This window comes from Pteropus alecto, unplaced genomic scaffold, assembly GCF_000325575.1.
Source record: "Pteropus alecto unplaced genomic scaffold, ASM32557v1 scaffold106, whole genome shotgun sequence".
NCBI classification, from domain to species: domain Eukaryota; kingdom Metazoa; phylum Chordata; class Mammalia; order Chiroptera; family Pteropodidae; genus Pteropus; species Pteropus alecto.
Window position 1 is genome coordinate 13,138,611 of NW_006442103.1, and position 12,343 is coordinate 13,150,953.

General features: G+C 48.3%; 2 protein-coding genes across 5 annotated transcripts in view; both read left to right on the forward strand.

Annotated features, from left to right (window-relative positions):
* The window catches only part of HIPK1 (homeodomain interacting protein kinase 1), a 49,580-nt gene extending 44,199 nt beyond the window's left edge, over positions 1 to 5,381 (forward strand). For 3 of the 4 annotated variants that reach the window (XM_006919657.3, XM_006919658.2, XM_015595452.1), the window contains one exon: positions 599 to 5,381. In XM_006919657.3, coding sequence (XP_006919719.1) covers positions 599 to 1,087 — 489 coding nt within the window. In that variant the 3' untranslated portion in view covers positions 1,088 to 5,381. Of the gene's footprint in view, positions 1 to 195; positions 302 to 598 lie in introns of all 4 variants that reach the window. The other variant, XM_025038507.1, reaches the window with a different exon arrangement.
* A 1,246-nt stretch (positions 5,382 to 6,627) lies between these two features.
* OLFML3 (olfactomedin like 3) lies at positions 6,628 to 9,771 on the forward strand. Its single transcript, XM_025038508.1, has 4 exons — positions 6,628 to 7,204; positions 7,863 to 8,148; positions 8,474 to 9,298; positions 9,522 to 9,771. The coding sequence occupies exons 1-3, from the start codon at positions 7,091 to 7,093 to the stop codon at positions 9,292 to 9,294; spliced, it is 1,221 nt and encodes a 406-aa protein (XP_024894276.1). The 5' UTR covers positions 6,628 to 7,090; the 3' UTR covers positions 9,295 to 9,298; positions 9,522 to 9,771.
* Positions 9,772 to 12,343: the final 2,572 nt, after the last annotated feature.

The window sequence follows — 12,343 nt, forward strand, 5'->3', positions numbered from 1 at the left end:
TTTGATCCTTTGGTGGGGCTGGGAGGGTTACTGTTTTATTCGTGTTCACTCTTGCCTCAGCTGAAATCCTGGTGCTTGTGTGATGTCTACTAGTAGTGAGAAAGTGTACATATGAGGGTGTAACTGTGTGTGTAAGAGAGAGAGAGAGTGCACTGCAAGTGCAAGTGTAAGTTTGAGTCAGTGCATGTGTTTTAGGCTCCACAATTCGAGAGGGATATGAAGAACTTAGAGGAGAACAAAAGAAAACAATGGCAAGAAAGAAAGGTTAGGAAAAATTCAAATTCACTGGCGCCAGAATAGGGTGAGTTGAGTCAACAGTTACTAACTCGCAGGAGTGGGCAACCCTATGAGCTCTTGATTCCCCTTTTTCCTCTTGTACTTAAGAGCAAACCGCTGCTCTCTGGGCTGCGTTAGGATCTGGTTCGCCGAGAGGCAGGGGGCTGGACGGCTGACTTCTGACAGCATTCCCTGGCTGGACGATTCTGTGCTACGGCAGCCCGGAAGCAGTGCAAGTTAGAACCTCAACTCCCAGCTTGGCCTTTGGTGCCCTGAACCAGAGTGACCTTGAGATTCCTTACTCCCTTCTTCCTCCTTCCAGAACCAGCAGTCATCGTCAGCTCCAGCCTCGCAGGAGAGAAGCAGCAACCCTGCTCCCCGCAGGCAGCAGGCGTTTGTGGCCCCACTCTCTCAAGCCCCCTACGCCTTCCAGCATGGCAGCCCACTACACTCGACGGGGCACCCACACCTGGCCCCCGCCCCTGCTCACTTGCCAAGCCAGCCTCACCTGTATACGTATGCTGCCCCCACCTCTGCTGCTGCATTGGGCTCAACCAGCTCCATTGCTCATCTCTTCTCCCCCCAGGGCTCCTCCAGGCATGCTGCAGCCTATACCACCCACCCCAGCACTCTGGTGCACCAGGTCCCCGTCAGTGTTGGGCCCAGCCTCCTCACTTCTGCCAGTGTGGCCCCTGCTCAGTACCAACACCAGTTTGCCACCCAGTCCTACATCGGGTCGTCCCGAGGCTCAACGATTTACACTGGATACCCACTGAGTCCTACCAAGATCAGCCAGTATTCCTACTTGTAGTTGGCGAGCGTGAGGGAGGAGGGGTCATGGCCGCCTTCCCCAGCCCTGAGCCCTTCACCATGGGCGACGACGGGCTCCTCCCTCTGACCCTCTCCTGAAACTCCTTAGCCAGCAAAGTGCTGTGCAGGGGCCCACTGAAGCAGAAGGTTTTTCTCTGGGGAACCTGTCTCAGTGTTGACTGCATTGTTGTAGTCTCTCAAAGTCTGCCCTATTTTTTAATTCTTTATTTTTGTGACAGCATTTTTGGTGTTCAGAAGAGTTCAGATGCCCATCTTCTGCAGTTACCAGGAAGAGAGGTCGTTCTGAAGTTGCCCTTTGAAAAGTATTTTCTCTCTCGGATTTTATTTCTATAAATGCTTTGAAAAATGAATGAAGCCCCTCTTTATTTAACTTTGTTTTATTGTAATTGCTGGTCAGAGGAAAAATGCTGATAGAAGGACTTGAAATCTGGTAACAAGTGAGAAAAGAAAAATCATTACTTGTTGCTTGTTTAAAAATTAAGACTTAATTGCTTATTTTAAAAGTAGCTTTCACAGGTCTGTATTTTACTATCAGGCATTTCTCCAGATTTTACCTTTGTTTATGAGGCATTCAAACTGATAGTGTTTTAGTTTTGTTTTCATGTCATATTATACTTACTGGGCAATTGTTACTTTTGCAAAACTGCGTACTGCTCCGTGTTACTCTTGGGATTCTCTTAGTTGCTTCTGTGTTTATTACAAAGTAGTCTTAAAAAGGCAGCTCGCCATTTGCTGGTAACTTAGTGGGAGAATCCATACCTGCCACGAAAACACCAGGTATTCTTTTTAAATAAAGCACCATGCATTCTTTTGAAATTATTTTTTAAAAAGTCCTCTGATTCAGCTTAAATTTTATTATTGGAAAAGCCATTAAGGTGGTTATTATTGTATGGCAGTGGTGGTTTTACTATATGCAAAATCTCTTTATATTATGCGATATCTGGCACTGATGAGCTTTGCCTAAAAATTAGTATGAATTTTCAATAATATGCCTCTCTTTCTCCTCGCCTCATCTCTCCCTTCTGTTCTATGTGATTTATTTGAGGAGAAAGCTAGAGAATCTGAAACCCGATGAGAACATGTGTATAGCTTTTATACTTCAGAGTAGCTTCCTTTGTATGCCAGCAGCAAATCGAATGCTCTCTTATTAAGACTTATACAATAAGTGCATGTAGGCATTGCAAAAAATATTTTAAAAATTTATTACTGAATTTAAAAATATTTTAGAAGTTTTGTAATGGTGGTGTTTTAATATTTTGCATAATTAAATATGTACATATTGATTAGAAAAATATAACAAGCAATTTTTCCTGCTAACCCAAGATGTTATTTGTAATCAAATGTGTAGTGATTACACTTGAATTGTGTATCTAGTGTGTATCCGATCCTCCAGTGTTACCCCGGAGATGGAATTGATGTCTCCATTGTATTTAAACCAAAATGAACTGATACTCGTTGGAATGTATGTGAACTAATTGCAATTACATTAGAGCATATTACTGTAGCGCTGAATGAGCAGGGGCATTGCCTGCAAGGAGAGGAGACCCTTGGGATTGTTTTGCACAGGTGTGTCTGGTGAGGATTTGTTCAGTGTGTGTCTCTTCCTTCCTTTCCTCCTCCTCCCCTTATTGTAGTGCCTTATATGACAATGTAGTGGTTATAGAGTTTACAGTGAGCTTGCCTTAGGATGGACCAGCAAGCCCCCGTGGACCGTGAACTGTTCACTGGGATTTATCAGAACAGGATTAGTAGCTGTGTTGTGTAAATGCATTGTTCTCAGTTTCCCTGCCAACACTGAAAAATAAAAATAGCAGCTTTTCTCCTTTACCACCACCTCTGCCCCTTTCTATTTTGGCATCTCAGCTGAGTTCTCACAGAAGCATCTTCCCCATGTGACTCTCTCACTGTGCGTTGCTACCCTGCTTCTGTGAGAATTCGGAAAGCAGGTGAGAGGAGTCAAGCCAATATTTAATATGCATTTCTTTTCTTTTCTTTTCTTTTTAAAGTATGTGCAATCAGTTTTAAAATGAGATTTTTTTTTCCTTTTCCCATGTGGCAGTCCTTCCTGCAAATAGTTGACATTCCCAGTAAAATATTTGCTTGTTAAAAAAAAAAATTATATATATATATATAGATAGATAAAACATGTGTTTATACCAAAGAGCCTGTTGTATTGCTTACTATGTCCCATGCTATGAGTTGTTTTGTGATGCCGCTGGTGACAGGGAACTCAACAGAAAGGTTTCTTAGCCGGTGAAGGATATTCAGAAGGAACCAAAGCCTGTTGAGTCATGGGGCTTTTGAGGTTTCCTTTTAACAACTTATATATTCTTGGGGCCCTTCAAACTGTGAAATTGTCCTTGTGCTCTCAGCTCCTGCATGGACCTGGGTCAAGTAGAGGGTACTGGGGATGGGGATGTTCCTGCCCATGAAAGATTTGGGGGAAGAAGGTTAACCCTAAAGATGTTGAAGTGTTCCATCTGAGTTGGAAAGGACATATTTGAGGGGTAAGTCTAGGACTGGTTCTTTGTGGAGATGGTGTCAAGGAGGTGCAGGATGGACGGGAGATTTCATGGAGCCTGGGCAGCAAGCTCTGTACCGGGTTGAACACCGAGGAGCAGTCAGGGTATTTGGTGTTTCCTCATTGTGAGGAATAAGGGCTTCCGGGATGGGGCATATAGTCAGTACAGCCTATCAGGAACTTGTCAGTGTTTTCTAGATTTTTTTTTTTTAATCATTATATTGAGTTGTGTTTTCAGCATTATATTGGTCAAGATACCCAAGCAGTTTGTATAGTTTCTGTCAATAGCATTAGAGTTTCCTGGTCAGTATGTGTGGTCTTTGTGTCTCCTTTCTGCCAAGCACATTCTGATTTTCTTGCCTTTGATGTAGTTTCTAATGGAAACATTTTTTTGTTCCTTATCTTTCCTGTACAAAGGATAAGATTTATTGTTTTTGTAAGGAGCAAGATGCAGGAAGAAAAAAACAAAACACTCCACTCCTGCCCCCAGTCCAAGAGTAGATACCATTTAACATAGGAGTCCTCACTTCACGGGGAAAGGACAGTACCAAGAGCTTGTATTGTCACCTTAATCACCTTACTAGCAGCAGTGTGTGGCTTGATAAGAATTTTAGAGATTTTCAGCCTTAGTCTGCAAATTGGCATTTCACATTTACCAAGATAAAAGTCCACCTGTGACTGCTGAATGTGTATGTGCTCAATGTGGCTTTAGATTCTGTCCTTGGGGCTTAACATTGCAGGCCTTGACAGGATGAGGGAAGCCCTGGGAATTTAGTAAGGAACTGGCCGGCGTCATAACGGCCTGACCTCAGACCGGGTTAAGTCTTTAAGTCCTCTCAGAACTTGCATTTCCAGCTTCTCCTCTTCAGGGCAAGAGAGAAAGTGGGGAAGGGTTAAGTACTCCAGGCTCATCAGGACACTGGATCAATCCAGAGTTTTTAATAGCTCCCAAGAGCAATCCCACTGTCAGTGCTCAGCTACACCACCAGTCCCAGGAATAAGAATTCCATTCCAAACAGTTCTGGCCATCCATCATCCTCCACTAGAGGGGCTAAGCTTGACTGCCCTTAGCCAGGCAGGCACAGTAATGTGTGTTTTATTCACCATTATTATGCAGAAACCCACTGGTTAGGATGGTTTACGGAAATGAAATGGCCTCTCAGTGACAGGAATGGCCCAAGCCTGCTGCTTTCCTATTTTGATTTTTCTAACTGATGGATGGTGCAGCATGTCTACATGGTTGTTTGTTGCTAAACTATATAATGTGTGGTTTTGATCCAGCTTGAAAAATAATCTCACTACATGTAGCAGTACATTATATGTACATTATATGTAATGTTAGTAATTCTGCTTTGAATCCTTGATATTGCAACAGAATTCCAACTTTATTAAATGTATTTGATATGCTAGTTATTGTGTGTGTTTTAAACTTTGCTTTCTCCCTTTTCTGGTTGTGCGCTTCTTTTTACAACAAGCCTCTAGAAACAGTTTCTGAGAATTACTGAGCTATGTTTGTAATGCAGATGTATTTAGGAAGTATGTAAAATAATCATTTTAACAAAATAAATAGATATTTAAAATTTAATACTAACTATGGGAAAAGGGTCCATTGTGTAAAACATAGTTTATCTTTGGATTCAATGTTTGTCTTTGGTTTTACAAAGTAGCTTGTATTTTCAGTATTTTCTACATAATATGGTAAAATGTAGAGCAATTGCAATGCATCAATAAAATGGGTAAATTTTCTGATTCATGTGGCTGTTTTTGACTTCTGTTATGGGGTAAAAAGGGGACTAACAAATGGCATCTTTGGAGTGGCTGAATACACTGCATTTGAACATCAGTAGACTATATTAGAGACCGATTCATTCTTCATACAAACTTCCACAACAGAAATGCATAGGAGTTGGTAGGGAATACTTCCCAAGAGTGGCATGGCCAGGGCCCTAACTTAAGATTATCTGGATCTGGCCTTTCTTTTCAGAGAGGCAGAAACTTCTGTCACAGGCTAACTAAACTTTGTTTCCTAGCATGTTCCACCAAACATCTAAAGTGGCAGAATAAAAAATAAGAATCACAAGATGCTATTTTTCCCTCCTTTCAAACTGCACTGTTAGAAGCATACTCCTTTTCAGAGATGAGCACTTCTGATCAGATTTCTCTTGGTTCTGAAGTGAATAAAATTTCTCTGGATAAAGAATTAGATTTGTATCTAGGTTAATTTGTTTGACTTCTTTTGACACACGTGTTTACCCTACAGTGGCCGTTAATTCACATGGGGCTCCTGCAGTCACAGTTGGGATATAGAATTGGGGAAACATTTAGAAACACCCTTTTAGAACATAACCAAGAGAAATTGTCAATAGTCTGTTCTCTCACATTCGTAGAGAAGTCAGAATATGTCTATTTTGACTTAGACTGCAACACACATAGTTTTCAAAAAATTTTTCCTGGATAAATAAATGTAAAATTGCGTAAACTTGCTGAACACTCCCCAGTTTTGGTAAGGGGATATAACTAGAAGCTTTCAGGCAAAGGAAAGCCACATAGAAAGGCTCTGCTATTAGTTTCACTTCCAGGTAATCAAGAATCAATTTATTAGTTTCTCAGTGACTTGTTTTTGTTTTGTTTTTCAAATTGTTTTAACTGTTATATTCTCTTCTTTAGGCTAAATCAGAGAGATTGGGATATCCCGTTAAGTAATTGGATAGTCTGTGGGGAAAGCTGCATTTTAATGATGAAAACCCCTGTAAATTCGGTCTGCTTGGCTTGCTTTGTGGAAAATTCCACGCAAAGTGAAGTCTAAGCCTTGGTTTCCCTGTGAATCCTGAGACGACACCTGGTGTTTAGCACAAGATGGCGCCAGCGAGCTAAAGAAGGAGGTACAGACTTGACCACTACGGGCTTCCTCCGCCTCCCGCCCGCCCCCTCCCCGCACCTCTTCCCCTCAAACTTCATCTTCTCTGCTTTTAGCTTCCACTGAACAAGGCGGAAAATAATCCATGCTGTTATGGCTGGGAAAGAGGAGGATTAATGAAGACTATTTCTTAAGTCAGCGCTGGAAGCATTCTAAAACACGGGAACAGCGTTCGCTGAGTTTTCCCAGCTCTCTGCCTCCCCTCGCTAGCTCCTTTCCCTGGCCCAGAAGGCTCTGCCCTAGGGTTTCCATCTCCTTCTCCTCTCCTGGGGAGCCTACAGCCTAGGCGAGAGGTGGTTAAGGCTTCTGGCTGCTCTGCAGTAGGGCCATCTGTGTTTGATCAATCCAGGCGGAAAGGAGGGGGTGGGGACTGTGAAGAGACTGAAAGCATTCCAGAGTAGTGAGAGAGACCCGAGATCCAGAAAGGGGGGAAGCCCCGCCCCCACCCCGCCTCCAGAGCCAACCCGCGGGCTTCAGTGGGAGAGGCGCCTGCACACGACTGCCCACTCCGACCGTGGCCCTCCTGGCCCTCCTGCCCCGCTGCCATGGGACCCTGCGCTCCTCTCCTCGTCTTGCTCCTTTTGTCCTGGTCGGGACCCCTTCGGGGACAGCAGCACCACCTGGTGGAGTACATGGAACGCCGACTAGCCGCCCTAGAGGTGAGCGACTCTTTCCTCTTCTAGTCCAGCCCAGCGGGACTCCACATCTCCCAGTTTGTCAGGCATCTGGGGATGACAAGATAGGGCTCCGTGAGAACCTGCAGAAAACTCCGTCTTTTAATAAGATGGTCTTCCAAATTGTAAGCCTTCTTCCCCACATACAGAGAGCAATTCAGACCTTTGTGTTTTACCCCTGGGATTAGATAGAATAAGGGGACGTAGTAGACAGGAGGGCTAGGATTGTAGGGATGCATCTCAGGACAAGATGATGATTCTGTTAAAAGTTGGAAGAGGATCTGCAACTTTCTGCCTTTTTGAGGTCTGTAGCATCTTAATTCCCAGAACTGTAGAATGGAGCAGAGACCCCTTCCCACCCGCATGCACTTAGACCGCCCTGGAGGCTCAGTGACTCAGTGGCACTGCTCACAAAGAACGAAGGCCAGGGGGACACATAGTGGGGTAAGGGCCTAGGTGAACCCGAGCTGGGCTTCTGCACATTTAGCATCTCTGAACATCTGGTTTCCTTTCTGCGGAGGTTGAAGGGGGTGTTGCTGCCTGGCCGAGTGTGTGCTTTTCTCCATTCCTGACTCCTGCTTGGGCCTCTCTCCGCCTGGGATTGTAACTCTGCAGCCCTCCCTCCCCTCCACCACTCCTTCAGGAACGGCTGGCCCAGTGCCAAGACCAGAGCAGCCGGCAGGCTGCTGAGCTTCGAGACTTCAAGAACAAGATGCTGCCACTGCTGGAGGTGGCCGAGAAGGAGCGGGAGGCCCTCAGAACTGAGGCTGACACCATCTCAGGGAGAGTGGACCGTCTGGAGCGGGAGGTTGACTATCTGGAGACCCAGAACCCAGCTCTGCCCTGTGTAGAAGTTGATGAGAAGGCGACTGCAGGCTCGGGGACCAAAGGCAAGGGCAGGAGAAATGAGAAGTACGATATGGTGACAGGTAAGTGCTCTGAAAGCTGGCCCCTCTGACTCAGAACCCGCGATCTTCCTTGGTTCTTTCCCCTTTTTCTTGTCCCGGTCCACTTTGGCTCTATCTTCTGGAATCTGTTTTAGGGCAATCTCTGTAATGACAGGTCCATTAAGGAGAGTTTCTGGGGCCCCAGGCCCCAGCGGTGCCCTTTTTCCCAATCCTCCGTAAGAGTAGCAGCATCTACCGGGCAAATGCCCACTGTTTTCCCAATGGCCCACCTGGAGGGGCTTCCTGTTGTGGGCATTTAACTCTTGCTTGTATTTCGTTGTCCTGTGCTTTTCTCCTCCCCTACCAGACTGTGGCTACACCATCTCTCAGGTGAGATCAATGAAGATTCTGAAGCGGTTTGGTGGCCCAGCTGGTCTATGGACCAAGGATCCATTGGGGCCCACAGAGAAGATCTACGTGTTAGATGGGACACAGAATGACACAGCCTTCGTCTTCCCAAGGCTGCGTGACTTCACTCTCGCCATGGCTGCCCGGAAAGCTTCCCGAATCCGGGTGCCCTTCCCCTGGGTAGGCACAGGGCAGCTGGTATATGGCGGCTTTCTTTATTACGCCCGGAGGCCTCCTGGAGGACCTGGAGGGGGTGGCGAGTTGGAGAACACTTTGCAGCTCATCAAATTCCACCTGACAAACCGAACAGTGGTGGACAGCTCCGTGTTCCCAGCGGAGGGTTTGATCCCCCCATATGGGCTGACATCAGACACCTACATTGACCTGGCCGCTGATGAGGAGGGTCTTTGGGCTGTCTATGCCACCCGGGAGGATGACAGGCACTTGTGTCTGGCCAAGTTAGACCCACAGACACTGGACACCGAGCAGCAGTGGGACACACCATGTCCCAGAGAGAACGCTGAGGCCGCCTTTGTCATCTGTGGGACCCTCTACGTCGTCTATAACACCCGCCCTGCCAGTCGGGCCCGCATCCAGTGCTCCTTTGATGCCAGCGGCACCCTGACCCCTGAAAGGGCAGCACTCCCTTATTTCCCACGCCGATATGGTGCCCATGCCAGCCTCCGCTATAACCCCCGGGAGCGCCAGCTCTACGCCTGGGATGATGGCTACCAGATTGTCTATAAGCTGGAGATGAGGAGGAAAGAGGAAGAAGTTTGAGGAGGTAGCCTTGTGTTTTGAATCTCTCTCCTCCCCCACTAAATTTCCTGCTCCTCGTTCTCCACATGTGGGCAAGTCGTGGTTCAAATCCTGGACTGTATTTGTAGCCAATGGAAACCAAATTCTCATGGCTCTTTCATTTCGTATGGGACTCTGGATCCTGAGTTATCCTTTTAGAGCTAAGAGAGAGAAATCCCTAAAGATTCACTCCTTTTCTCCTGCCCCAGGTCAACACATTTCAGGCCAGGCAAAGACGACCCAGACCCAGAGCTCTGACCCTCGGATGGGGGCAACCCCTGTCAACAGGCAACGGAGTATTTCTTGCGTCAGTTCGAGTCAGAGGAGAGAAGAGTAGTAGGAGAAGGAGACTTTTAACTCTGCCCTCTTGCCCTTCTCCCTTGAGTGGCCTAAAGAATGGGGCTTTTTCCACCTCGTTTTGTATTGCAACATTTTGCATTAAAAGGAAAATCCACTGCTCCTCGCCTGTGTTTGTTTGGGGCAGCCCTCAGATGAATGTTGCCCCATGACCCTCCATCTCCCTCCTCCACCCCAACCCTACTCTGTATGCCATACTAGGGACTTGGCTGGACTCCCTGGCTGAGGGAGAAGGAACTTCTCCAGTTACAGATTTGACTGTGAGGCGCCTGGGGAAGCAGCAGGATCCCGCCACTTTAGGAGGCTGGGCTAAGGGCCTCCCTCCACACCCATGGGCATCTTCAGCCCTCCCAGAACCACCAGTGGCACTATGGGTGGTTCTGGGAGGGGAAGAACTTCCAATTCCAGTTCTCTGAGGTTTGGAACCAGAAAATGGATTTTAGTCGCATTGAAGTCTAGCGTGGAAGCCAGAGCCCCAAAAGCACGTGTTTTCAGTAAGAACTTTAAGTCTCACCTCTAAAGTGGGCTCTGCCCCTACGCCCCAGCCCCACTCCCATCTCCAGCACAAGGCTGGTCCCCAGGGCCAGGTTGCACAATCGTGCTTGGTCTCAACCTCTCTGATTTTCCTGCTGCCACAGCGTCTGCGGTTTGGGCAAGGAGGAGGGGCAGTGACCAGTCTCAGACTTTAGTCCTCCCAGTTTCCCAACACATTCCTCTCTCTCTCCACCCTCATCACCCCCACCTACCCACCCCAGGCCTGGAACCTGGTAGAAGTCTGTCCAAGAATCCTGGAAACTTAACCCTTTCTTGCCTGGTCCCCTGGCCTCTGGTTTGGAATGGCCGAAGACCATCTGGGAAGGGAGAGGGGACCAGAAGGGGGAAACCCTAGGTTTTGGACTCCAGTCCCTAGGAATCTGCCGAGTTCTGTACCAGGCCCCACCCCAGCCTCATCCCCGGGTCCAGCACTTGGGAGCACGGCTGTCTGACGGACCAGACCCACTGCTTTTATGGGGAAGTTGACCTCAGGCCGCCCTGGGAGTCTACATGGTGACTTACCCAAGGGGGCAGGGGAAGGAACGCAGCCTTCTCTCCACAGTACAACCGTCCGCCCCCAGGGTGGGGTGGACCAGCCGGGGCCCCGTGAGCCTCCTCTGTCTTCTCTCCTCAGGCAGAGCTAGCTGCTCCTAACCTAGGTGGGTGAGGAAGAAGCAAGGCAGCGGAGCACCCCACAAAAGCGCTATCGTAGGAGCCCGGTGGGGCGGGGGCTGTTGCCCATTGGGTTCTCTCCTAATGTGGGGCTGGCCACCGCCCGTCTGCCCACGGAACATCTGGCTGCAGGGCCGCGGGGCGTGGACGGCGGGGGGAGGTCTCGGTGGGGCCTGGAGAGAGGGGTCCAGGCCTGGACGCGGGGTGGCAGCGCGGCACTGTGTGTGCGTGCGCGTGCGCGTGCGCACTTGGCGGGAGCGTGTCTCCCTGCTAGTGTGGCACCGTGTGTTAGTGCCTGACTGGAAGCCACTGACGGGTGGGGCCGTGTCTGTCAGTTATCTTGATACAGCATCAAACATCAGGAACGGCGTTTGACGACTCTGTGGAAGGAATAGCTGCAGGACTGTGTCAGTGACTTAAGTGTGAGTGTAAAAGCCGGGTCCTTTTGCCGCACACGTGTGTGCCTGTCTTTGTGGCATCTTTGCCTCATTCCTTAGTGAGAAAGGGAAATGCAGCTTTTTTTTTTTTTTTTTCCTCCTGGGCTTAACATTTCTTTAGCAAACTTCGCTCAGACTTTTGGAAGGGCAGAAATCCCTGGGGCCTTGTCATTTATTACTTTTCGCCGTTTTTCTTTTTGGCTCCTGTACAAAAGCTGGTGCTATTTTGGAAGCGTTTTGGAAGGTGAGTGGAACTGTGTGGGTGGATCCAGTGAACTGTCCAAATTCATATCTGCTGCTCAAAGAGAGAGCCTCGGTAGCTGAATCCTATCATCCAAAACCAGCCTCACCCCTCCTTCTCACACCCTCCATAACCCATCCCTTGGCGGAAACAGGTTATGACCTCTGGTTTGGGTTGAACAAAAGGCAGTGGAAAGCAAGAGGCCCTCATGGGGGAAGGAGGGGCCAAAAGCCCAGAGCGAAGTCCCTCATCTACCCCTAACTCCTGGCCCTAAGACGGTAACAGCCAGGATGGGGACGTGGCAACAGCATCAGGAGGCAGGAGGGGCTGCTGCTGTGGGGACAGCCCTGTGCCAGATCATTGGTCCGGATGTTACCTTTCCATCACGAGGGTTCCCCTTACCCGTACTCTGGCCCCCAGTTTCCCACCCTGACTTCCGAACGCTCTTCTTTTTATCAACATCCTCTCCTCCCTGGTGCTGGTCTTCGTGTCCGCCAGGCCAGGGACACCAAAGTGTCCATCTTGTCATTTTCAGCACAGAACCTGAGCCAATGTTGTGGGAGCCCTGGATGGTGGAGAGGGACGGGGCCGAGGGGTAAGGAATGAAGTTGTTGATTCAGCTGTCAGGGCTTCCTCTGGGATTGGCTCTGAGCTAAACAGGAACCAGAGCTCTGTCCCTCTTCCTCCTTCTCCAGTCTCACGTTTTCTGGATCCCTTCTCGATCCTTCTCCTTAGATAGGCACCCCTTCCCTGAGGCTCCTGGGAGTACCTCCTTTCTATGCCCTCCCCC

Coding starts and splice junctions, on each gene's coding strand:
- OLFML3 (XM_025038508.1), top strand. CDS start 7,091: ATGGGACCCTGCGCTCCTCTCCTCGTCTTGCTCCTTTTGTCCTGGTCG. Junction 7,205..7,862: donor GCCGACTAGCCGCCCTAGAG/GTGAGCGACTCT, acceptor CCACTCCTTCAG/GAACGGCTGGCCCAGTGCCA. Junction 8,149..8,473: donor GAAGTACGATATGGTGACAG/GTAAGTGCTCTG, acceptor CTCCCCTACCAG/ACTGTGGCTACACCATCTCT.